The 26,541-nt window shown below is 40.3% G+C and overlaps 3 protein-coding genes and 1 long non-coding RNA gene across 4 annotated transcripts; all 4 read left to right on the top strand.

Moving 5' to 3' along the window:
- Positions 1-501: 501 nt before the first annotated feature.
- Positions 502-8,792, top strand: LOC109467609 (angiopoietin-related protein 7-like). The gene is made up of 5 exons (XM_019765625.1): positions 502-966; positions 6,183-6,279; positions 6,663-6,770; positions 7,048-7,264; positions 7,744-8,792. Exons 1-5 carry the CDS (start codon positions 502-504, stop codon positions 8,066-8,068), a joined length of 1,212 nt encoding a protein of 403 aa, XP_019621184.1. The 3' UTR covers positions 8,069-8,792.
- A 6,902-nt stretch (positions 8,793-15,694) lies between these two features.
- On the top strand, positions 15,695-16,426 carry LOC109467606. The gene is made up of 3 exons (XR_002140092.1): positions 15,695-15,738; positions 16,064-16,227; positions 16,381-16,426. It is a non-coding gene; the product is annotated as an uncharacterized LOC109467606 (long non-coding RNA).
- Positions 16,427-18,845: 2,419 nt separating this feature from the next.
- LOC109467604 lies at positions 18,846-19,466 on the top strand. The gene has a single exon (XM_019765622.1). It carries the CDS (start codon positions 18,846-18,848, stop codon positions 19,464-19,466), a length of 621 nt encoding a protein of 206 aa, XP_019621181.1.
- Positions 19,467-22,815: 3,349 nt separating this feature from the next.
- On the top strand, positions 22,816-26,311 carry LOC109467607. The gene is made up of 4 exons (XM_019765623.1): positions 22,816-22,883; positions 23,430-25,238; positions 25,380-25,469; positions 25,582-26,311. The coding sequence occupies exons 2-4, from the start codon at positions 23,433-23,435 to the stop codon at positions 25,591-25,593; spliced, it is 1,908 nt and encodes a 635-aa protein (XP_019621182.1). The 5' UTR covers positions 22,816-22,883; positions 23,430-23,432; the 3' UTR covers positions 25,594-26,311.
- The last annotated feature ends 230 nt before the right edge of the window (positions 26,312-26,541 follow it).

Here is a 26,541-nt window from a genome sequence, read left to right as displayed (position 1 = left end):
GCCCCGTTCGATAACCACAATTGCTAACCCCCTGCCTTAGCCCTTATTTGATAACCCCTGCCTCAGTCCTCCATTTCATAGCCACAATGGTTAACTCCCTTCCCTACACCAGTCAGACCCATAGTGGTGCTTGTAACACTCAGGTCATCTTCAGACACACCTGAGCTGGAGAGGAGTCAAACGTCCGTCAGGTCGTTCTAAGGCAGGTGTGACGCAGTTCCTTAAATCAACTTTTTCCAAGACATTTGTCGTCTTAAAGTCAACCGTCTGCCCTCTTAAGATAATTAAGGTAGGAGTCAGTTAGGGTTATAATTATGATGATTAAGTTACAAGGATGATGTTAATGTAAAGGGAACTTTACAACACTAGCCCTCCCCAGTCCGTTCCACAGTTCTGCCCCTGGCATTCCTAAGATATACCAGTCTCGCAGCGTAAACAGAGCTTCCGTGAGAAGCTTCAAAATCAGGTGTGACGCAGGTGCTTTAGTTTACTTCCTTCAAGATGGCGAGTGTGTTACTGCTCGCTGCCTTCCTTCTGTGCGGCAGTTTCCCTGTCGGCGCCCAGGACACCAGGACCGACCAGGCCGGGTCCGTCCTGAGGGAGTATGTAGACAAGGGCTACTGTACCTACACCTATGTGGTTCCGCCCGGGTCCCGTACAGGGGGCTGTGCACCGCCGGGCCTCGAGAGCCAGCTCGCCGAGACCAAGGAGGAAACGGGCCGCTTGAAAAATCAAGTTGATCGCCTGTCGTCTCTGGTGGAAACCTTGCTGAGTCAGCAGTCCGATCTGGCCAACCAACTGTCAGAGGAAAGAGCCAGGAGTGCACAGCGGGAACAGAACCTGACACGGGAGCTACACGAACAAGAAACACGTCTGACGAAGAAGATACAAGAACAAGAGACCAGGGTACAGAATCTGAATACGACCTTGTACGAGCATGACATGGCCATCAAACAACGTCAGCAGGTAAGTGAGAAACTTTTAACTTATTTATGACATTCTTTCTTCATACATGTATTTTGTCGGCTATTCTGAACAAATATTACATAAACATGGGGTAATGGAGACATCCATGTAGAATATTACGTAATAGGAAATGAACAAGCAACTCCGGAAAAATTATTTGAAAAGTGAGAAGTTTCTGATAGCACCAACTATATTTCATAAATCACTGAGAATGAGTTTGAAAACAATTTATAAACACTCTCCTGACAACAACATCATATATCGAGAGCTACTGGTTCACTAACGGTCAAAAACAGAATTATTCAGGAACCTTTTGTTTACCGTATCCAGAACCACAAACTTTGCAGTAGCTTTTCAGGTCCACTCAAGCGTCCAACAGGTCAATAGGCGCAGGTTCTACACGCTTTTCTAGCAAGTCAAATCCCATAAAGTTCACTCTCGGTTCATTTCCATCCATTTGCTCTTCTCTGTTGGTTTTTTGCCATGTATTTTGTCACTGTATACTTGTATGTTTTTTTTTTTTTTTAAATTTTTTAAACACCTTTATTCAGTATACATGAAATCATACAAACAAATCATATGCAGTGTACATAATAAACAGAGATAAAGTAAGGGAAGATAAAATAACATCGGGTAATCATTCATAATTTCACAACAAAAGAAAGGTGTGTATATATATCATGTAAACAAATTACTGGGTAGCATTCATTATTGTCATGTGATGTTTTAGTTTACATTGGAAGTATTTCATGTCAGGTTTTATATTTTTAATGAAGCAGCTGTATATGACATATTTAGCTATTAGGATACATTGCAATAGAAAAGGATCTGTGTGTGAAGTTTCTGGTATACAATATATAATTAGCTTCTCAGTTAATGTTAGGTCCTGCTGTGTTTCGTTTTTCCACCATCTTGTAAAATCTTTCCAGAAATATGTGACATAATGGCAGTGTATTAACAGATGTTCAATAGTGTGTTTTTCATTACAATTGTTACACTTGTCACTTTGTACCATTTTCACTTTTTTTAGCCAGTTGTTTGTAGCAAGGTATCGATGAATAATTTTAAATTGAAAACATTGTAACTTTGTGTCTTTTGTTATTGTAAAAGCAGTAGTGTATACGTTTTTAACATTGTTGTTACCTATTTTTTGTATGATATTATTCTGTTGACATGGTATTACAAATTGTTTTTTCATTATTATATCATATATTAATTTGCATGTTAATTTGTTTGGGTCTATCTTATCTGAGTACTGTATGATGTTTTCGGGTGTACATTTTCGTCTTTCATTTTTAACTATTTGTTTCCATTTCCTAGGTATTGCTGTCTTGAGTGAGTTGTACTTCATTACTTGACATGGACTAATCTCTATACCATATTCATTGTACAGGTCATTCATTGTCATAAAGGTGCCATCTTCATGTAATAGGTCATCGATGTAAGTAATGCCAGCCACGGCCCAAGATTTGAAGTACACAGAAGTATTCCCAATCACAATAAATCTATTATTCCACAACACTTGAGAAACAATCTGCCTGTGTGATAATGGTTCATGTTGTATGACTTCTTCCCAGGCTATTATGATGTCTCTATAAAATAGGGGAAGGTTTTCCATATTCAATAACTTGGTAGAGTAATTACATTTGAACAGAAGATAGCCTCCCCATTTGGAAAATAATAATTCTTTTTCCTTTAGTGGATCAATAATAAGTCTTTTTATCCATGTGGCTTTCAATGCCTTGTTCATTATTGTGAAATCAACCATTTTAAGGCCTCCTTGGGATTTTTGGCCAATCAAAGTTTTCATTTTTACCTTGGGAGGTTTCTTTTGCCAAACGTATTGGAATATATAGTCATTTACTTGTTTCAGAAGATATGATGGGGCATGTAGTACTGAGCAGTTATATACCATCTTAGAAATACCCAGGGTTTTAATTATTAAAATTCTTCCTATCATGGTTAAATTTCTACTTCTCCATACATCACATAACTTTTTCATGTTTTCAAAGTTTTTGTCAAAGTTCTCTTTATAACATTTAAAATGGTTGTGTCCAAAGTGTGTACCTATTGCCTTGATGGGGTTTGGGGCCACTGTACAGGTGTCTGATCCTATCCACATAGCTTCAGTTTTTCCTTTATTTAGTTCTAAACCACTGCATTTCCTGAACAGGTTTAGTGTATCTAGTACTTTGGTTGCAGAGGTTATGTCTAGTAACAGGGATGTCATATCATCTGCATACATGGATAATTTGTGAGTTTTATTATATACTTCTAGTCCTCTAATGTTTGTATCTGTTCTAATTTTAGTTGCTACTATTTCTAGGCCAATTATGAACAAGCTGGAGGATAGAGGATCCCCTTGTCTGACTCCTCTTTGTACATTAAACCATGGCGAGCTGTAACCATTGTTGATAACACAGCTGTTTATATTATTGTACATTAATTTTACCCATTTGATCATGTCTTCTCCAAAGTTCATGGTTTCTAAAGCTTTAATTATAAAGGATGGTTCTACACTATTATATGCTTTTTTAAAATCTAAAAACAAAATTACTCCAGGGGTGTTTTCTTTATCACAGTATTCTATGGTATCCCATATGCGTCTAATATTGCTTCCTATGTATCTTTGTTTTATGAAACCGGTTTGATCTTCATGGATTATGGAGGGGAGTAAAGGTTCTATTCGCATAGTTAGGGCTTTACTGATGATTTTATAGTCAACATTTAGGAGACTAATTGGGCGCCAGTTGTCTAGAGTACTAAGGTTTGAATCTTTTTGGGGATAAGTCTAATAACTCCACGTCTTTGGGATATTGGTAGTGTACCTAATTCAAAAGCATGATTTGTGGCATCAACAAGTTGATCTTTAAGCAAATCCCAAAACTTGACATAAAATTCTACTGTGAGTTCGTCGCAACCGGGCGCTTTATTTTTGTTTTTGTGTAGTTGTTTGAGAGCTTTATCTAATTCAAGTTTAGTGATCTTTCCTTCACATTTAATCTTATCTTCTTCATTTAATCTTTTAATCCCTTCATTTTCAAAGAAACAATTAAATTCTTTTCTTGTTGGATCACATTTACTGGAGGTATAAAGATTTTGATAGTACTCAGCTTCTATATCTAGAATTTCTTTGGGGTCTGTTACCAGAGTTCCATCGTTTTGTACTATTGAAGTAATTACTTTTTCTTGATAGTTTCTCTTTTCTAAGTTAAAAAAATATTTTGTGCTTTTTTTCCCCATCTTCATACCATTTGCTACGGCTTCTAATTATGGCGCCCCTAGTTTTAAGATTTTGTATGTCATCTAATTTCTGTTGTATGTCATGTATTAAAACTTGTTTACTTGGATCATTGTTTTCATCATTTTCTGCAACTAACTTGTTGAGTTTATTTTCTAGTTCTTGCTCTTCATCTCTGCGCATTCGTGCTTTCTTCTTAGAGTATGCTATACTGAAGGTTCTTATCTCCATTTTTATGAGTTCCCATCGAAGACCAGGATCTTGTATGTCTTTTAGCTTTTCTATTGCCTTTGTTATAGTTTCTGTCATAGCTCTCGTGAAGTTTTCATCTGAAATTAAACTGTTGTTAAAACGCCAAAAACCTGGTCCTCTTTTTTGGTACTTTGGAGTCATAATAGTCATGCATACTGCTCTGTGGTCTGGTACTGGTGCTGTGCAAATTTTACATTCACTTGTTTGTACAAGGTTGCTTGGTATAAACCAGTAGTCTAATCTACACTTTACAGCTGCTGACTCATTTTGCCATGTGTACTGTCTAGTGTTTGGATTTTTTTGTCTCCATATATCAGTGAGGTTCAGAGTATTAAGTGTTGAAGTTATTTCTTTGATTGCAGTATCTTTATAACTGATCGGTCTTCCGCCTGTTTTGTCTAACTCTGTCAGAGATATATTGCAGTCACCACCAACTATGATTGTTCCACTTCCATGTTCTTGTAGTAGGTTGTTTACTTCTTTAAAGAAGATTTCTTGATCTTTCCCCTTGTTTGGTGAGTATAAATTCATTAAACATAAATCTGTGTCATTTATTTTGGTGTTTGCAATTATGTATCTCCCATTTTTATCTACTTTTGTGTTTTCAACTTTTATGTCTAATTTTGAATTAAATAGTATCATAGCCCCCTTGCTGTGTGGTGTGCCATGGCTATAGAGTATATTCCCTCCCCATTCTGTAGCCCATTGCTTCTCATTTTCTTTTGTTGAAAAGGTTTCTTGTAGAAAGACTATGTCTGCATTTTTACCATGAAGCCACCTGAATATTTTCCTTCTTTTGAAGTAGTTATTGATTCCTCTTACATTTAATGTTATGAGAGTTATTCTAAGATTTGTCATTTAGTATGGGTTAAAACCTTGCTTTGACTATTCCCTTTGATTTTGATTGATTTAGATTTACAATAGCAAAAGTGTAAAACAAAATACATATACAATGAAATAATACAAATAATAACAATAATGATGATAATAAATGATAACATAAAAGTAACGTTAATCATATAACTTATGGGAACAGTGATAATGAAACAAAATAAAGTGAACATAAATTTTGATGATGATCAAAATAAAATAATCAGATGTGCCTGAAGGAAAAATAAGCAAATTTTAAAAGGGAGTAAGAGTTGATAAGTTAGCAGTAAGTAATAGTCAGCACAACTTTCAAATTTCTTCAGAATCTCTTCGTGTCTTTAATTGAAAAGCATAAGACCTTACACACAGTTACAGTGCTTTTTCCATCAGGCACTTACATTTGTCTTTGAGGCTTTGTCTCTGATTCTCAACAGTTCTCAATTATTCAGGAACCTTTTGTTTACCGTATCCAGAACCACAAACTTTGCAGTAGCTTTTCAGGTCCACTCAAGCGTCCAACAGGTCAATAGGCGCAGGTTCTACACGCTTTTCTAGCAAGTCAAATCCCATAAAGTTCACTCTCGGTTCATTTCCATCCATTTGCTGTTCTCTGTTGGTTTTTTGCCATGTATTTTGTCACTGTATACTTGTATGTTTGGTGGTGAGTTTAAAATTAGCTAGAGGTAGAGTACCTCACTACCATGTCTTGTATTGTCCATGTTGAATTGTAAATAAAATAAAAAAGGATGAACACGAATCCTCTGCACTTCGATATAATTGTATACTTTTAAGTGCATGTTCCTCTAAATCTCCTAAAAAGTAATAGATCTGTATTCTCTATCTCCCATGTCAGTGTACTTGTGAGAGGCTGGAGCCAGGTGACATCGTCTCTTCAACTGCAGCCACGCTGCCCACTGAGCCAGTGTCCACCGCTGATGGCCTGATAACCGGTGAGAAATTTACACTGTTACTTCAGATCACGACATTCGACTATATGTCATTGAGCTTTTGTCAGCAAAAGGAATGTCAGGCATCCGTGAATAGTTTCATCAGGTCGGTAAGTCACTGAGTAAAGAGATTCTTTCTACACAACCAAGTCGACGTTTCGGTGATTGTCTGTCACCTTCTTCAGGGCAATTCTAACTGGTTCACATTGAGCAGGTGTCGCTGCTATAGATGCTATAAATATTGTACACTTGGAGATGCATCTATAGCAGCGACACCTGTGCTGCAGTGCAACGTGAACTAGTCAGAATTTTGTGTCTTTAGGTGCATGACTGCGTATAAATATGCAAATTTTTGCATATTATTATTATTATTTTTCACCACACAGCGTCAGACTGCGCGGATCTCTATGCGGCAGGAAATACAGTAAGCGGAGTCTACAACATTAGAATCGGCTCCTCTAACATAGAGGCCTACTGTGACATGGATATCGCAGGTACTGCACGAGGCAACGTGAAAATCTAATATACTTTTGTATCGCTAATTTTGAAAGTTAAATTACTTTATTTTAATTCAATAAGTTCACTTTCTTTATTTTTTATTGTAACCACTTCAATAAGTTATCTCTGTGGTGGGAAAGTAAGACTATATACGTTGATCAGTTCTTTTGAATTCGATTGTCTGGACGTTCGTGTCGTGTCTTATTGTCCTACTAGTAATACATGTATATAATGCAAGCAAGAGTACAATTTTCTTTGTGGTGCCTTCCCCAGGGGGTGGTTGGACCGTGATCCAACGGCGGCAGGACGGGTCGGTTCCCTTTAACCGGACTTGGGAGGAGTATAAACGCGGGTTTGGGAACAAGAGCGGGGAATACTGGCTTGGGAACGAGAACATCCACCTTCTGACCAGTCAGAAGAACTATACCCTCAGGGTGGACATGCAGGGTTGGGACGGAGAGACCCGGTATGCACGTTATACCACCTTCAGGTGAGTAAAACACTTTCAGGTAATTAAAATGTATTAATTTGGTACGTTAATGCATTAATTTGGTAAGTTAATGTACTTAACTAAGTGAAGCTTGCCGTTGCATGTTTTTTTGTTTTGTGCAATGTGGGCATTTGTGTTGCAATATAGACAATGAAGCGTCAGTGTGTGTGTGTGTGCGTCTGTGAGTGTTTATGTATGTATGTATGTATGTATGTATGTGTGTGTGCATTGGTGTGCGCGGTAGTATTTCCGTATACCTGCTTGTGCGTGTTTATGTGCCTGTGTGCTAAAATGTTTGTTTCTACGTACGTACAAGTACGTATGTGTGTTATCGTGTTAATTTATATGGATATGTGTGTGTGTGTGTGTGTGTGTGTGTGTGTGTATAAGTATGTGTGAATGTGTATGACCATGCGCGGATGTGTGGCAAAACAGGGCCGAAGTGGTGTTTTTATAGATTGTTTATTGTCCCCATCCAGGGTGTCCGGTGAGTCAGACCAGTACCGGCTGCACATTTCTGGGTATTCAGGCACAGACGGGATGAGAGACGGCATGCTTTATAACAACATGGAGATGTTCTCCACTGTGGACAGGGACAACGATCGCCAAAGCAGTGGCCACTGTTCTCTGGAGCGCGGACAGGGCGGCTGGTGGTTTGATAGCTGCGGTGCCTCCTTCCTCAACGGTCGCTACCTTGGCAACTGTGGGTACTCCTGTCCACACTTTCAAGGTGTGCTGTGGTACTACTGGAGAAGCCTTAATTACTCCCTGAAGTTTGTATCTATGAAGATTAGGCCATATTAACACGCGTATGGCATTGCACTACCCGTGACATGTGTCAGCATTTTCAATGAATTTATATATCAGTAAGAATAAAAAAAAAAACAATCGGTAATATCGCCCTTCTGATTAACTCAAGCTGTATCAGAATAACAATTACACGTGGTGGTGTCATAAACAACATATTACCTGCACTACCCACGTGATATCTGATGGCATTATGAAAAATAACACTTGTATGGGTTCATGAATCACAAAATGTGTCTTAAAACTCTGATTATATCATGTTTTTCTCAGAATAATATTGGCACCTGTAAGGTGTAAAATTCAACGATAAATTCAGTCCAGCATACCTGCTCTAAACAAGCCTTTTAAATTTGTAAGGTTTTTACTGGTACTTTCTATTCTACTTTTTTTTGTGACTTTTGGTTACGTGATCTAGTTTGGGATGGGAAACGTTTAGCAACACTAATATAAGAAAATACAGAAACTTAACAATAATTATATGACAACTTTTACTGTTGTATTTTGCATTTATTGGTAATGGTACATGTGATTACTTACGTAATTGTAGGCAGCTGGTGATATAAATAGATAAAGCTGCAAGGAAGCTGTGGGGATTTTTGTGCTCGGTATTATAATAGAAAAGGCTGTGGTGTTTTTTGTCTCTACATCATGGGTGATAGGTGTATGAAGTTAGAAAGAAAGCAAGAAAGCAACATGTCATTGTGTAGGTAAATTTAGGCAGCTGGTGATGTTGTAGAAAAAGCTGCAAGGAAAGGTGTGGTATTTTTCTGTCTTTACATAAAAGGTCATGTGAGTATGAAATAATAAAAAAAATTGTAAAATGAATTAGACTTTGAAAAACTTGTTTTAAGTAAACGTTCCATTCTTGCTAGACCTGCGCTATTTGACGAGGGTTATGTTTTTCTGGCCGTGTGTCTCTGTGTCTGTCAACACCATAACTTGAGAAAGCTTGGATGGATTATCTTGATATTTGGTAGGTGGGTAGGTCTTCATGACAGCTGAAAATGATTAGATTTTGAACCCCCTACCGGCTTGTTGCGGTACTGCACCTGAACTTTTGGTTTTGATATCTCATGACCTAGACATGCCAGGGTGACGAAATTTGGATGGTATGTAGCTCTTTTGCTGGGGAATAAATAAGTGGCGTGAGCCCCCCTAGCGGCTTGCTCAAGAACTGCAGGGCTATCTGTTTGAAAAGATTCAAAAGAGGATAACTCAAGAACCGGTGGGCGGATCTTGATATTTGGTATGTAGGTAGCTTAAGTGACGCTTGACAGAATTATGCGACAATTATGCAAATCTGGATGCAATTTGCATAATTAATGGCATTATATAAATCACATGCATTACATCATAGGACTATTCAAGCTTGTGACATGTAATTGAGAACGAGAGAAACACAGGCAGATATTGATATGTAAATTAACACTTAATTTGCATATTTGTTATAATTCCATAATGCTAACTGCCTGGAATTTCATACTTGGGTATTTGAAAGTTAAGTGAAGGTGAACATTATTAAACATAACTTATTAAAATAAGGACATCATTTGAATAATTTATGAGGAAATGATTGAATGGCTTTCTTTGTTAAGATAAGGCTGTCTTTTGATGGAGAATATGATCAACTGATATAATTCATGCAAATGAGGATCCTATTTGCATAATCAGAGAAGAGAGACAGAATCATTCCATCCAATCATGGCTGATTTCTAAATAATGCTTTGGACATTAAGGGTGATGGCTGTATTTTATGGTCAAGTCAAAGTTTATTGACCCAAGATGATTTGATAAAGACCCTCCAGGAAAAGATTAAATCACTGGAAGCAGGCCAGTTCCATAGCGATCAGTATTCTAGGAAGAATTGTCTGCGTGTGTGGGGCTTCCCAGATAACTACGACCAAAAAGATCTCCCTGCAAAATTCGTAGAATTTGCTCAAGAGTACCTACAGGTGACCATCATGCTGGGGGAAATAGACAACATTCATTACTTGGGTGCCAAAGGATCAGGGCGACACATTATTGTTAAATTCTCAAACCTTCTTGGCTAAACGAAAGGTCTACGATGCGAGGAAGGCCCTGAAAGGGAAGAAGAACGAAGCAGGGTCTTTCATCTCAGTCCGTCCAGACCTATCCCCTGCGAGCAGGGCACTCTTGTACCAAGCTAAGAAATTGGTTGCAAATGGATCAGTCTTGTCAGCTGTGTGAGTGACTATTGAGGGGAGAATCTGGGCTACACGTGGTGACCAGCGGGTGCTGCTGACCAGCCAGGAGGATTTGCAGCAGGGCGTGGCAGACATACCGGGGGATCCGGAGTTTGTGTCGCAGCGCAGGAAGTCTTTCGCCAAACGACAAGCTTCACAGTCACCAGAGCTACAACCAGACGTTAAAAAGACCAATGTTTTTGAACCCCTGGCCAAAGAAGTAGAATGCCCTTGAGATAAGCGGATGGAAGATTTCCTTTTTTTGTTGATGAATTGACTGAGAAAATCCTGACTGTCGACTGGAAAAGTTGGCTTGTTTCTTTGTGTAATGATGTCAAAAGATAGAAATGTTACATAAATGCTAAAATTTCTTTTCTTTGAATGGAAAATCTGATTTTCGGTCCGGTGTATTGATGTAATGGAAACGAGATGTTGGAAATAGAAACTAGAAAATTGAAAATCCTGATCTTTTCTTTCATTCAACGAAAATAGTTGACCATTGTAGAGTTGCCTCTTTTGTAGTAAGTTGGATCATGTTTCATTATATGTATGCATGGCACGTCACTTGTTTTTGTGTACTTAAATGTAAATATGTTCTTTATTGTAGTGTTGACTATGATGCTAGTAACCCAAATTTGACCGGAAGATGTGATACAAACATTCGGTTGTTGAACTTTAACCTTCGCTTTCTGCGGACGCCCTTCCCTTGTTTATATATAACATTTATTAGCATTTTCTTTTTGCATGGCGCAAATGAAGTATTTACTTGGTTAAAGGATAAATCTTTTCAAATCTACTGCGTACAGGAAACCCACTCGTTAATCTGTGGAAACAGAATGGCAATCAGAATGGGGGGGGGGATCTTCTTCAACATTTAAATGTTGTGTTCGTGGGCATATTATCAAATATTCTTCTTGGAAATACAAACAGCATAGGAAAACTGAAATCTTTCTAACAAGAGAAATCTGCAGCCTGCAGGAGAAATTAGATACTATATCTGATTCCAACATATTTAATACGTTACAGAAAAAGAAAAACGAATTAGAATTGTTTTACCAGGTTAAATCAAACACTTTGATCGCCAATAAGAGAGCCAAGTGGATGGAACAAGGTGAAAAATGTACCAAATTTTTATGAACTTAGTCACAAGAGACAAATCTAGAAAAAATATGTCGAAATTTATTGCCGAAGATAATCATACCATAACCAACCCATTAGAAATTCTTGAGGAACAAATCAAATTTTACCATAACCTTTATTCTTTTAAGGAGCCGCCTATGTTATTAGATGAGGAGATATTTGAGCCTTTTTTTCCGAAATTTAAAAGTGAGCCTTTGTCAGCTGAGGGGAGGGGGGAATGTGACGGTTTAATAACAGAAATGGAACTGAAGGAAGCAATTAATTCTTTTTCCTCCGGGAAAGCCCCAGGTTTAGACGGCCTACCAGTTGATTTTTACAAAACCTTCTTCAATTGTTTGAAGCAGCCTATGCTTGAAGTGTTTCAATTTTTCTTTTAAAGAACATCATTTATCAGATACACAAAAAGTAGGTCTCATTTCATTGATACTTAAGCAGGATCCCACGGGACAGGATAAAGATCCTTCATATATTAAAAATTGGCGCCCAATCACACTTCTTAATTGTGACACACGTATATTATCAAAATGCCTCGCCCGTCGCATGAGAAATGTTATTTCGAACTTGATATCGTACGACCAAACTGGATTCTTGCACGGGCGCTGCATTAGCGATAATATACGAAGATTTTTAGAAATCATAGAGTATTATGAGAAAAATGAAATGACCGGTCTTATATTTATTGCCGATTTTGAAAAGGCATTCGACACGATTGGATTAGATTTTATCTTTAAAGTACTAAAATAGTTTGGCTTTGGTGATTCTTTTATTACGTGGATAAAAATTCTTTATAATGACATCTCTAGCAAAATTATAAATAATGGCTTTATTTCTAAATCCTTTAACCTGCCCCGTGGGGTCCGACAAGGCTGCCCCCTATCCCCTTATCTTTTCATTCTTGGAGTCGAGTTGCTTGCCAGTAAAATTAGGAATAATATAGAAATAAAGGGCTTGCATACGTTTGGTATTATATCTAAAGTTTCGCAGTATGCGGACGATTCAAATTTCCCCCTCGCCCCAGAACTGGCTTCTTTGTATGCTATGGTTAAGGACCTGGAACATTTTGCTTTATTATCAGGTTTATGTCCAAATTTTGATAAGTGTATAATATTACGGATTGGCTCTCTTAAGGGCACAAATCTACCGTGTCCACTTCCAATCCACTAGACAGATGGCTCGGTTGATATTTTAGAAATTCATATTCCAAAACTTTTGTGTGATATTGTAGAAAATTTGACAAAATAGATAAATTATTAATGCTTTGGAAATCCAAAGGTCTAACCCTTATGGGCAAAATTATTCTAGTCAATACAGTAATTGTCCCACAGTTCATTTTCTTATTAACCTCTCTCCCGTCCCCCTGACTTTTTTAATCGATATGAGAAAAAGATATTTAGGTTTCTATGGGGAGATGGTCCTGAGAGGGTTAAAAGGAAAACATTGTATGCTCTTTACGAAAATGGGGGGGGGGGGCTGAAACTTAGAAATTTGCGGGCTGTAGATTTCACTTTGAAAGGTTCCTGGTTACCAAAATTGTATTTGAATAAGGAGTGGTTTTGTCCAAGTTAATTTTCTGATCAAGTACCATATTTCGAACGAATTTGTTTCCCTTTTGTCAACTGAAAACTGTGGATTTTGAATCACTTATGGGAAGACGATCACCAATAAGTACGTTCTTTTCTCACGTTATTCAGGCTTGGTTGAAGTTCCAACTTCGGCCGCCTGAGGGGGTTGTAGAGGTCAAACAGCAACTTTTATGTCTGAATTCGAACATAACTATTAATAGAAAACCTTTCTTAAAAACGTGTTTCAAACCGACCCGTACGTTAAGACAGCTATTAGTGGCCCCCAAAGACAGAACCCCCAAAGAACAAAAGTGTGGCGTGATTTATCACATTCGGTGCGCAGGTCAAAATATCAGAGGACCTTGCCCAGAGACATACATAGGGGAAACAGAACGGTCTCTCATGACTAGATTTTTGGAACACAGGCGCCCTATAGCTAGTTCAAACACATCGGAAGTGTCGCAACACACACACATCGAGTCCCCCGGACATACAGTTACATTGGACAAGGTGCGCATTCTATATACGGAGCAGTAGAGCAGGATTACTTTGTGAGAGGCGTGAAGGAGGCAGTTTACATCAGGGCCCACCAACCCTCTCTGAACCGTGATGGTGGGAGATACCGTCTTCCCGCCACTTTTGATGCACTCCTGACGTCATCACGTTTCCGACTTCCGGAAAGTCAGCGACTGCATCACAAATCTGACGAAGGTTGACGGGATCAGCCGAAAATTTATGGTGAGTTCTTCTTCTTGTGTTGGAACAAGTCAAACTCTTTAACTATGGATTCTACCAACACAGATGAGCTTTCATTCGAATAGAAAACCTTTCTTTTTCACAAATATTGTTTAGTAGGGGGATTATCTTTGTAAATGACATTCTGGACTCCGAAAATAGATTTCTTACATATAACGATCTCAGCCAAAAATTTGGGGAAGTATGCTCTGAGTTTGAATACAACCAACTAACTTCTGCCATTCCACTTGCTTGGAAGAAAATGTTGAAACAGAAGCCTCCAACATTGGGCGTCTGTCTCCCTATATGTAGATACATAGGCTGGCTTCAGAATAGAAATATTAACAAAATTTTGTACCGATTTTATATGAACGAAGCTAGCCTATGGGATTCCTCTGAAAAAATAAAGCTTTCATGGGAAGAATACTTTGATACTCCGCTCCCATGGAATAAGATATACAGTCTGCCTTATAAAATTTCTATTGATTCTAATATCCGCATGTTTCAATATAAATTGCTGTTTAAATTTCTACCATGTAACAAAATATTGTATATATGGGGTTTGATAGACTCCCCCTTATGTAGCCTTTGTAAAGAGGAAGAAGAAACAGTAGTCCACCTGTTCTGGGACTGTCCAATAACTGCAAATTTTTGGGGTCAGGTGGACAACTGGTTCTTTGAAATAACAAATAATCATTTGCATATTAATGCACTCAATATAATTTTTGGTACCTCAGGTGACCGTTGCCCTGTTCTGTCCAATGTTATTCTTCTTCTTGGGAAGATATTTGTTTTTAGACACAAGAATTATTCTTTAAATTTGTCTGCCTTTGAATCCTTTGTTTCCTATATTTACAAACTGGAATTGAACATTGCATATAGACAAGATAAAGTACATAAACATAAGGGAAAATGGGGAAATTTTAATACTGTATTTTCTGTTTAAAGAGGCACATGTAGTAGGCAACTAATAGATAATATATTATTATAGGTAATTTGTGATCTATTCTAGAGGATACATTTGTGATCTACTCTAAAGGATAAATGATATGTTTTCGGCATTGGGGTTACTAAACAGTTAATATTTCTGTTCCCAGGTGTATTATTATTTGTTTTGCGGTACGACATGTATCAGTTATATATTGCCATGCTTTTTTGTTCATTTATAAAACTCAAATAAAGAAAGATTTAAAAAAAAAGTTTATTGCACAACGATTGCCACGGGTACAATCTATGTTGTATAAAAACAGTAAACGAAGGAGGGTCTAAGGAATAAAATGCATTCCTGACGTGTATGCTTCTTGATTTTGATGTTTGTAGTTTCTGTTATGTATGAGTACTAAAGAATAAACAAATTGGAGTCTCTCATACGCAACGTCATGTCATGTTTGCGTATCAGTGAGTTTTATTGATGTTCCAGCATTTTCATAAATATTGATATCTCATGTCAGTTTAGGCCACACCGATTTAATTTTTTGGATGACATTCGCGCGCGCATTGATTTTAGCTTGTTGTAAAAAAATCATGTCTTTTGAGGCTTCATGGAACTCCGCTGCAACTCGGTACAGACTGCCGACTCATGAATGCCGCAAAAGGGCGGCTTATCGTAAAACTTCTTTTGTACTACCGCAAAACGTCAATTTTGTCGTAAATGAACCTTTTGCGTACTAGCCACAAGAACGAAGTTTAGCAAGATGGCGGCAGCGTTCTCCTCAAAATACGTCAAAGTACAGAGGAAAACTGGAGGCGTTGTTGTCGACTGGTATGCCATCGACATTGGCGAGGGGGATTTTAACGTTTGCCCAGCTTTACGAGCGACTCGTGGTAGCCAGCGAGTATCGCCCGGACAGACGTCCTTTCCAGACATGCCAGAGCGGCCACAACGATGAGAGAAATGGCCGGGAGAGTTGAGGTGGCCTTAAAGTGGGTCAGGCCACTTCTCAGTTTCGGCTGTTTTGTCCGTATTGTTGTTGACAAAACTGCAACTACTAAAGCCGAAGATTGTCAGCAGAAGTCAGCTTTTGAGGTAAGAATAGTTCAGTTATTTTTTTGTTTGTTTTGTTTTTCTGATTTTGATCGACAATCTGGGAACGCAGCAAAATTTATGGGGAGGGGCGCGTACACGTGTTATGATACAGACAAAATAAAGTTGTCAATGATGTACAGTAGTTGTATGTTGATTATAATATTGTAATCATAATGCAAATTTCCAACAAGATGCATTTCTTAATGCAAGTTTTTGTTGGTTTTCTGTTGGGTGTTCTTTTAATATTGAGCTCTCGCAAATTTTCACAAAATTTCCTCTTTGAAAAATGATTTTTATTTCTCTGTTTCACATCCGTTTTGTGCAGGGCTCTTTCATGTAGTGCACCAGGTGTATTACTACTCTGCGCAAGTCAAGTCTAGGGCGCTGACCATTCTGCCACTGGTCTGCTGGATGTGTGGGGAAACAAACACGCTTCCCATCCCTCCAGAGAAACTGCAAGAGTTTCAGTGCATTCACCCAGTGTGCCAGGTAGGTTAGATATTATTGTGTACCTCATGTTTTAATTGTACATTCATTCTCACCTGCATTAGTAATGTTGTAACTTACAATACACTTTATTTCAATTTTATTTGGAAACATACATTCCAAGTAAATCATTTTTGCATACCATGTCCTTTGTAGGTGTGCAAAGCTGGTGTTGGAGAGCGTACAAGAGTGAAGAGAAAGCAGAAGAGGAAGAGATCTAGAGAGGAAGAAGATGGACCACTAACTTTCAGGTGGTTATTATTTCTGCTCTACCTTTTACATTTTGCCCAAAATATTGATCTCAAACTTTTTATCTGAAATAAAATTCACATGTATTCAATCCCCTTGTTGTATGCACTTCTACAGGGTATAAAGTATAAACTATATACTGTATATAAGTTATAATTAATGTATATATCTACCTACAATGTAGGTCAAGCAATACGTTTTACGTTTTTTCTGTAGGGAGAGAAAACTGCAAAGGAGGAAGCTGCGAAGAAGGAAGCTGCGAAGAAGGAAGCTGCGAAGGAGGATGCTGTGAAGGAGGATGCTGTGAAGGAGGATGCTGTGAAGGAGGATGCTGTGAAGGAGGATGCTGTGAAGGAGGATGCTGTGAAGGAGGATGCTGTGAAGGAGCTCCGGAGGAAGCTGTGAAGGAGGAAGCTGTGAAGGAGGATGAGACCAGAATAATACTATCTACATCTACCTCCTGCAAATAAAAACTTGTTTGTTTGATCCAGTCACTGTGTCCTGTGGTTCAATCCGCAATATCGACTTTGTATTCCTGCGGTTAAGCAGTCTTTTTTTTTGCTGGATTTTTTTTTCGCCCTCTCGCATTAGTTTTGTGGTCCCCAGAGGATGTCATCCAAAATTAAATCAGTGTGGCCTTACAGCGCATATAATTGCCCACAATGTGATAAATGCAATGAAATTCGAATTAGTTTCAAGCTTCATCCTATTTTAGGTAATATCACTTACATATGCAAGGTGTCAATGATGATGTTCTTCCAGGGGATCTTCATCACTGGGAGGTTCTGATGGTCTCTGGTCTCCTTTCCGTCATGTATCTGACAGCTGTTTCATGTGTTCTACGGGGGTAATCTGAACAGATAACATGGTTACATGTAAATAAATCATTAATGTTTGATATACACACCTGTCATCGATTTGTACACTAACTCTAAATCACTAATTTATTGAACAGATTATGTAGAATGCAGGGAAGTCCCTCATTCCTCACAACAAGCCTTGTTGGCATGTCACTCACGCCCAAAATAGGAAAATGTAATACCGTGTCTGAACTGTGGCAACCCTACGTTTGTACAGTAGCATTGTATGCAGAAGTAGTTTCCTGAAAATGAGATGGTAAAAGAATTAATTGTAAAATTTAACATGTATATTGAGACTTGAGTTGACATTTAAAATAAGAGTTGAACCTATGTGATAACGGTCCAGAGGAATTTGATGGAAACAGCTGATCTGATCAGGCCTGTCCCAAATAGTAGCAGCCAGAGGAAAAGGTGTACAAGATGACTATTACTTGTCATGTAACATTACCTGTTAGTGATATCAGAATTTAAACCTCCTTGGTGATATAAACATGAGGACTACTTAGTGTTTTTAAACAAAATTTAACTATACTCGGTTGGGTTAAGGCAGCCTATGGCATACTATGAGTATTATTTAATACATATGCCTGTAACTTTTGATAGCTTGGTCGTACCACAACTAAACTTCACACAGTTCTAGTAGTACTTGAAACACATTGAATAAAGGTTTTGTTTTTACTACTTCTGGAGTTTTGGGTTAAAAATCAGCATTTTGGTTAAAAAAAGCTGTTTACTTCATGGCTTTACGCGCAAGCGGTAACAACACCTTTCATCATGCTATTTTACAAGTAGAAAGCCAACCCCCTATTTATTATTTTTGTCCGAGGCTATTTCGTTTTAAATGACAGTTACATTGTTTATTTGGGCCAAAAGGGACAGAAACAGCTATTTTCTGTCATTTTTCGTTAAACAATCGCCACAGTTAAAAAATATCGACTTATATGCAAAATAGCCTCGGACAATTTTGATAAAAAAGTGATAATACGTAAACATGGATGACTCTTAAGATCAATTATGCTGTTTTCAGCTGCGCGTAAAGCCGTTTAGTCATACTCCGTGAATAAAATGCGTAACAACGCGGGTTTACAGGCGAAACATACAAATGACCGCCGGTAACCCCGAATTCGAACACGCGTTCTATTAGAATGACGTCATATCGCAATATATATGGCGGAACATAATTCGGGTTCAAAACATGTCTGTGGCCATCGCGCAGGCACACGCCCGAACTCAAACATGAATATCAGCCTAGGCCGCCTTAACCCAACCGAGTATTCTGTATTACCAGTTGTGCCTACAATTCCCATCATCTCTGCTAATAAAGCCTTCCAGTCAGACACGATGTACCTGTATGGGTGATATAATATCGAGTTGTAGGGATCAAAACAGATGACATGTACCAGTTGAGTAACAGGGCATACGGTTAAAAAGTCACGCAGGTTTCTCCGGGTCTGCTAGCTTAAGGCCATAAGCGACAGATCGGAAGACACACTCGAGGCGGTGGAGACAGTCATGAATGTTTTCGCCTCCATCTCCTTGTCGGAACAGCTACTACCACCGCAGCTACTCTACCAAGGGAAGACAGACGCGTGTCACCCGAAGTTCAGCTTTCCCAGCGAGTGGGACATCTACCACAGTGAGAGTCACTGTTCAAACGTGGACACCATGCACTGGTATGCTGACACCATCCTGATCCCGTACATGGAAGCACAGAGGGAGGCCCTCGGACTAGACGCCGAACAGCCCGGGCTCGCGATCTTCGACGTGTTCAAGGCCCATCGGAACCAAGCACTACTGGAGAAGCTCAAGCAGCACAACATCCTCGCGGTCTTCGTGCCAGCCAGCTGCACTGGCGAGTTGCAGCCCCTGGACTGCGATGGGGGAGTAAACTACGTCCTGAAGAAAGAACTCCGGCAGAGATTCATCACCTACTACGCCGAGAGCTTCACCGCCGAGCACAGGGAAGACCGCGACCTGGAATCCGTAACCGTGGACTTGAAGCTGTCCAAGATGAAGTGCTGGGAGCAATGGACAGTATCGCGAACAACACAGAGTCCATCCTCCGGGGCTGGGAGCGAACAGGAATCCGTGCAGCGGTGGACAAGGGCCGGGTGTAAGTTCTTCTTTTCCTAAGCTTTTTTCCTAACACTTTTCCTATTAAAGGAAAAGTTTTTCCTGTATGCCTTACCCGTCCAGAACTTCCGCATTGGCACCAGAGGAAACAACACCAAATACATCCAAGCAGGCATCGACGTTTTCTTCCCACTTTTCAATGGAAGATATTACCCCAAATACCAACTCTTAGACATGCTGGATTCCATGGACACCTGTGTATGTTCCCTCCCGACTCATCGAGAAAACAGAGTCGGTTACAGGCGGAAATAAGTCCCTTAGTGATGGCATGGACGCCAAATTAGAGGAGAAAACCAAGGCATCAAAGGCGTGGAATAAGGGGGTACCACTCGCAGCTGAGTAACACCTGCAGTTACTTATTTCCACCCTTGTGTTGAGATGTTTGTGTGCAGGACATTACATGAAAAACAATAAAAGGCCATGTTAAATTGAGCGTGCTTGCATGTTTGAAATTAATTGGAGAGACTGCGGGTTGTAATAGTAAACTCTGACCTGATCTGAAGTTAGTTTCTAAACATTTTGCTTGCCTGTGTCCTACAGCTGAGGGTCCACTTCTCCTGAGTTATCGGTGTTGCTGACAGCGCTACTACATCATCCTACAACCGGTACAGCCTGGAGACAGAAGTCGATGTGTGGAGTACCCGACTCCGAGCAGAGAAGTATCCCACATGCTCAGCGAACCATTCACGTCTATTACAGTTCAACCGCTGACTACAAACCTAGTGTACTTTGAAAGGATCGCACGGGCAAATAAAAATAAAGATGTTTGACGAATCACTCTTGCTAAGCCAGAAAAGATCTTAAGTGAGTCAGACAATTGTTCATGTAACTGAGGAGGAGAGATGTAGGACAGAAGACATCACTAGGCAGACTTAAGCCCAGTATTGTAACAAAGATCATGTTGACCCAGTTTGTAGTGCAGGATGTGAATTCATATTAACATGATAAACTCTCTCCTTTAGAAAGATCTGGAAAGAAAGAGGATATGATTGACCTGTACTATGAAGTGTGCAATGAGTTGCTCGAACAAGACAGTATAAGTAAGGTGTGCTGTACAGCTAGATGCAATGGCCAACGACCGAGAGAATACGTCTGACGAAGAGTTAACATACGAGGAAGGTGAAAAGATGTTTCTGGTCAGATAGCCACCCTGGCGCAGCCGGCGCCTAAGCAACATCATTTGCAAGTGTCAGAAGTATATTGATAAGAATATCAAGCCAAGTTCAAATACTACCAAACGCATACCGTCAAACCTGCCAAGTAGCAGGTCAGAACCTACTAGTGTGAGAAGAGAGTACTGGATAGATGACGATCAGGCCACACAAGAGATGACGAGTGAGCCTCAGGGAGTCATGCAGAGTAATGTAGAAAATGAAACAATGAAACATGGTGACGAGACCAGCATGAGTGAAAACGTTAGTGGGATAGAAAGGCTTTCTGGTGAGTCATCTGTGGAAACCTCATCCTCCAGTGACAGTGATTCACCATGATTTGCATGCATGACCATGTAGGGGGTAACTTTGGACATAAATGTTTGATATTTTTTGTTAGTTCCCTATGATTTGTGTATGACTATGTCTTCCATCACAGATCTCATATCTGTAATTGTCAACATGAGAAAGAAGTAATGAGAATTTGTTGTGACTACAAACATAGTGTGGAAAAATTTCCTCTACAGGAACTTGTCCACATCTACATACGAGTAACTTTCACATCTTTAAGATTCAGTCTTGGTAAGTTGGAAAACAATGAAGAACACAAACACAAAACAACCAGACAATTCAGCAGACACCTCACACCACCGCCCTTCCTCTCCAACTGAAGCTGGATCGGTGTGCGACGGGATATTCTGTATGTGTATCCATCCGCTCCGGACTAGTACTAATTGCTGTATACCAAGGCGGGGATATCATACATCAAGTTGTATAAACAAGCATGGTTATAGTACTTTGCTACTGGTCAGAGTCGGGATTTATGACAAAAGTTCAAAAACGAACACTTAAAACCAGATGCTGCGAACTTGTCACGTACTACTTTCTGGCGGCACATGTGTACATCCTGTCTGAGGAGGATGTGCGGTGGCGTGATCTAGCGAGGCTCACTTGGGGTTTGTCTGTACATGTTTTCAAATATCAGGCGCGAGCGAACAGACAAGTGAACTACTACGCTGTTCCATTCCAAATCATGATTTCAAAATGTGACTGCGGTCGATACTTCTTTGTATAACTCCGGACGCACAGCCGTTGAAGTGGCCAACACGACCAACGCTGACCTGTGTATTGTCTCCAACTGGTTCCATGACTGGGGGTTGCAGCTGCACCCCGACAAATGCAAAGTCATGTGTATCAGGACACTCCAAAGTAAAGTGAAACTACCACCTATCTACATAGCAGGCCAGCGCGTTGAAGAGGTGACCTGCTACACACACCTAGGTGTTACAATACACTATACACTTCGCTGGAAGGAATACTCAGAAGTGGTCTGCCGCAAGTCGAGGCAAGTACTAGGGCTGCTGGGCAAACTCCAAAGCAAGCTACCTCGTGATGCCATGGAGATTGCGTACAACACTCTCGTCCGCACCAAGCTGGAATACGCGTCCGTCCTCCTCAGCAACATCAGCTCCACGGCAGCTAAATCCCTTGAGCAAGTCCAGTACCATGCGGGGCGCCTCGTCTCAGGTGCAATGGCACGCACGCCTCATGGCAAGCTCCTGGAAGAACTGGAGTGGGATAGTCTCGCAACCAGGAGAGACTTCAACCGACTCCTGATCATGTACAAACTGGTATCAGGTTCTGTCCCATCCCACCTCCAGCTCTTAATTCCCACCACCAGAGACAGCCGAAGACAACTGAATCTCCGCCTACGGAACGATACACATCTGCATGTTCCTTACTGTAGAACAAACACCTACGGAAGCAGCTTCGTTCCATATAACATCCATTGACCTTTATCCGTCAAAGTACCTTTATCCGTCACGCTAGAAAACGGTGTACAGCGAGAGATATACCAATGCACTATCAGTTATCCCTTTAGGTATGCACAGGTTGAACACCCAGGAGTTCAGTACCGTGCCGCGTGGGACTTGGCACTCATGCATACGAAGAGGACGAGGTCAGACAATTATTGGCCTTTATTACGACGGCCGAACTACGCCGTGGGAGGGAGACATCGTGCCCTTGTTTACAGGAATAGCAGACAAATATCGCTCGTACCTTCAGTTTAACATACTGGTGAACAAGAAAGCTTAATAAAGTTTCCTTTCCTAACCTTAATCTGCTGGCGTGCTGTGATTTATCAATAAAAAACGTGCTCTTATTGCGACTACATTTCGTTATTTCCGACGCAAATGGAACGCCGCCATGTTTCTTACCCAGAAGGCTTTGGGCGGGTCTAGACTTAGAACTTCGGACGACAAAGGTTTGTAGTAAACATTTTTTTGCCTTATTTTATTGTATAAAGGGATGAATAAGGTGACAATTTCGTTACATTATGCTCTAAACGCATTCAGGGACTCAGAGAGACGCTTAATATGTAACTATAAAAGGAATAATGTGGATTCTTGTTGCGATTTCGATATGGATCGCTAGATGGCTCCATTTTGAATTAAGAGGACGGTGTATTTCAAGGTTAGGTGAGGTATTGTCCAATTTCGGACTGTTGACGCCACACAGTATCGCTCCATAACTTTTCCGTGTGCTCTGTTTAATGTAATACAGAAGTGATAACAAACTGGTAGATTTTTGAAAATGAATGAATAGCAAGTTGGTTACCATTCAAGGACTTTGAGAGCCATAGAACCTTTACGTTGAACGAAGATTACTCATAATTAAGATACTAGTAAGTTAAGATGGCTGATTTGTTAGTATAACAGAATAAATGAATGAATGGTCGGATAAATGAATAAAAGAATGGCACTGCATTCCACCAATGTTACCATATAATGACTTACAATAAAATTTTCAGAACATGGAAAATTCGAGAAAAAAACGGAAAACCTGGGACGCAAACTTAATGCAGAGCGTGTTAGACGATGTTAATGAAAATCACCTAACGCCAACGCAGGCTGCCAAAAAACATGGAATTCCCCGGACAACCCTTACTGACAAAATAAAGGGTAAAAGTCAAGTGAACGCACGAAACGGAAGGCCACACATCCTCTCCAAGGAAGAGGAGGAAAGTCTGGTGTTTTACATCAAATACCGCGTTGACAGGGGATTCCCCATTAGTAAGAAGGCGATTCTCTCACTGGCCCTGGCAACCCACTTGCGGCGTTGTGAAGAGATGGGAATGACACCCAAGGTTAATCGGAAAAAGGGGCTGTCTCAAAAATGGTGGAAAGGGTTCAAATGCCGTAACAACCTGACCATAAGGAAGCCTTCTCCGCTCGACCGCGGGAGGAAAGATGCTGTTGACGAGAAAGTGGTGAAAGAGTTCTTCGAGTTGTACAGAACAAGGATCAGCGACAATGGCTTGACAGGCCAAGCCCACCGAGTATATAACGTAGACGAGACGGGTTTCGATCTTGATCCACAAAAGAAGAACGTGGTAACGTTCAAAAAGATGGGGGCGCCGGCTGCTTCGGTAAGAAAGGGCACGAGAGATCATATTTCCACTATGGAATGTGTCTCAGCAGACGGAGGAGTCATCCCGCCTTTGATAATCTTTTCAAAGGCCTATCCAAGTTCAGCATACCGGTTGGAGGGGCCGGACAACGCGGTATACGCTACAACGTCATCTGGGTTCATTGAAGGAGACATCTTCGTCCAGTGGCTGGAGAGATGTTTCTGCAGGTTCTCCTCACAGGAGAAGCCAGTGCTTCTACTCATGGACCAGCATAGCGCGCATGTAACCCCCAAGGCCATCGACTGCGCCATCGCCAACGATATCATACTGATGGGTCTACCCCCCCACACAAGTCATTTTCTTCAGCCTTTAGACGCACCTGGAGGACCCTTCAACACAATGAAGAGTACGTTTGAGGATGTAGTGAACGAAATGCGCCTGGTGAGACCGAACTTCTTCATGACCAAATCAACTTTCCCAAGAGTCTACAAAGTTGTTCGGGAGAAAAGCTTGTCAATGGCAGTAGTAAAGACAGGCTTCCGAAAAACAGGAGTGTTCCCCATCGACCAGTCTCAGATAAACAACCGTTGGCTGACACTGAACAGCCTTGAAGTCGCCGTAGGAGAAGAGAACAGTGCAGACAACATGGTAGAAGAAGAAGTAGAAGAATCACAAGATACATGTACCTACCAGCTACTCCCCGAAGAGGAGGAGATACTCCAGATGGCGAAGGAGTTGGCTGATCAGGAAGAAGTTGTCAGCAACGAAACAACAAAGAAAGTTCTGCCCGTGCACGTGACATCACCAACATCTGAGGTGTATAGTGCCAATGAGAACCCGTTTGTAAAGGCCGGAATTGTCCCGTCGTATGTTGCTGACCTACTAACACCCATACAGGAGTCGCGTCAGCGCAAAGTGAGGAGGGTGAAGCCTAGGGCTATTGTCTTTGATGAGAAGTACATAGCAGACCTGAGAAAAGAGGCAGAGGAGAAAGAGGAACGCAAGGTAAAAGAACAGATGAAGAGAAAAGAAGAGAGGGAGGAGAAAAAGGAACGCAAGGTAAAAGAACAGATGAAGAGAAAAGAAGAGAGGGAGGAGAAAAAAAGGAAGAAGACTGAAGAAATGGAAATGAAGCGAGCGGAAAGGCTCCAAAAGAAACAGAAGCAGCAGAAAAAATCAAACAAGCCATCCGCAGGAACATCTTTGTCGGTAAGGAATACATTGACGTTGAACATTTCTGATCAGTCGCTTGAAGATTGCTCAATTCATATTCATTGATCCTACGAACGTACACATGACTTCTGTCATTTTGACATTGTCTTTAATAACCTTACCTTGATCCTCGCTCAGAGCACCAGCCCAGCTGAAGCAGCCGCTAGACCCCGCCGTGTGGCAAAGCGGCCATTGTGGATGGAGGATTTCACAACAGAGTCGACAGAGGTTTGTACACACGAATATATCAGCGTCTGTAATAGGACTTGTGTTTTTAATGACTTTCGCCCGACGTTAAAGAACCAATTTAAACCCCCCCCCCTCCAATTTCTGTTCTTAGGATGAAGGCTAAGCGGGATCGCGCAACTACGTCCCAGGAGACTCACCACTCACGGTGCTACCACGGTGTGGGTGTGTTAATGCGGACTGGTATCTGTCGAGCAAGATGAAAATGTGGTTCCTTCCGTCTGCACCAACATCGTTGTTTATGCTTACGAGATTGCTATTCGTGCTTCATCCGCGCCGCCATGCAAGAATGGGCGAATTTCACTTCTCAAACCATTTTAGTGTTATATTTTCAATCGTTAATTAGTTATCAATAGTTAAAAGTTAGGTGACATTATTACATATTACACAAGATTCTCAAGGTTAGTATGAAATGCCATGTTTACATTGGGAAATGTGTCGTTTTATGAAGTTGTTTTAGCGTTTAAAGTCCCGACCGGGCTTGAATGTGGTGTTAGGGTTTAGTATACGGCAAATTTGTTCTTGAGTAAGAAGCGTCAGTCAGGATACTATGGGATAAAACCATCAACAACCTTCTATAATTTTTGGTTTATCGATCGGTATTGCCTGTAAAAAGAAGTAATGAATTTATTACTTCTCCCATTTGTATCTGTGCGACTAAAGTTTAAAGATATTAGACTGGGGGTTTGGAAGGAAAATAACTTCGTAGTACGGTAAATAGATACCAGTCGTCTATTGGTAATGTAATAATGTAATTACACGTGTATTCCTTGTATATTTGTCTATGTGCGAAATCAGTAACATCATTACTGGAATGTAGAAACAAGCTTGGAAAAACGCAATAAGGCTACTAGACTGACAGAACCATTTTATTGGGAACATATTTATACAAACGAAATGCAATGTATATTACTAGGTATTACTGAAGGGAAACGTCAAGCTTCAGGACGCAGAACCCCCTCTTCACGTAAGCTTCCCTCAGCTTCACAACCAGGTCTTCAATAGCGGCTCCAGAGCACAACTCTTCAACTGCCAGCCGGTCGGTTTCCCGGAC

Source organism: Branchiostoma belcheri, unplaced genomic scaffold (genome assembly GCF_001625305.1).
Source record: "Branchiostoma belcheri isolate BF01 breed outbred unplaced genomic scaffold, Haploidv18h27 scaffold183, whole genome shotgun sequence".
NCBI lineage: Eukaryota > Metazoa > Chordata > Leptocardii > Amphioxiformes > Branchiostomatidae > Branchiostoma > Branchiostoma belcheri.
Note: the sequence above shows the minus strand (reverse complement) of the source record. Positions and strands in the feature narration are given on the sequence as shown.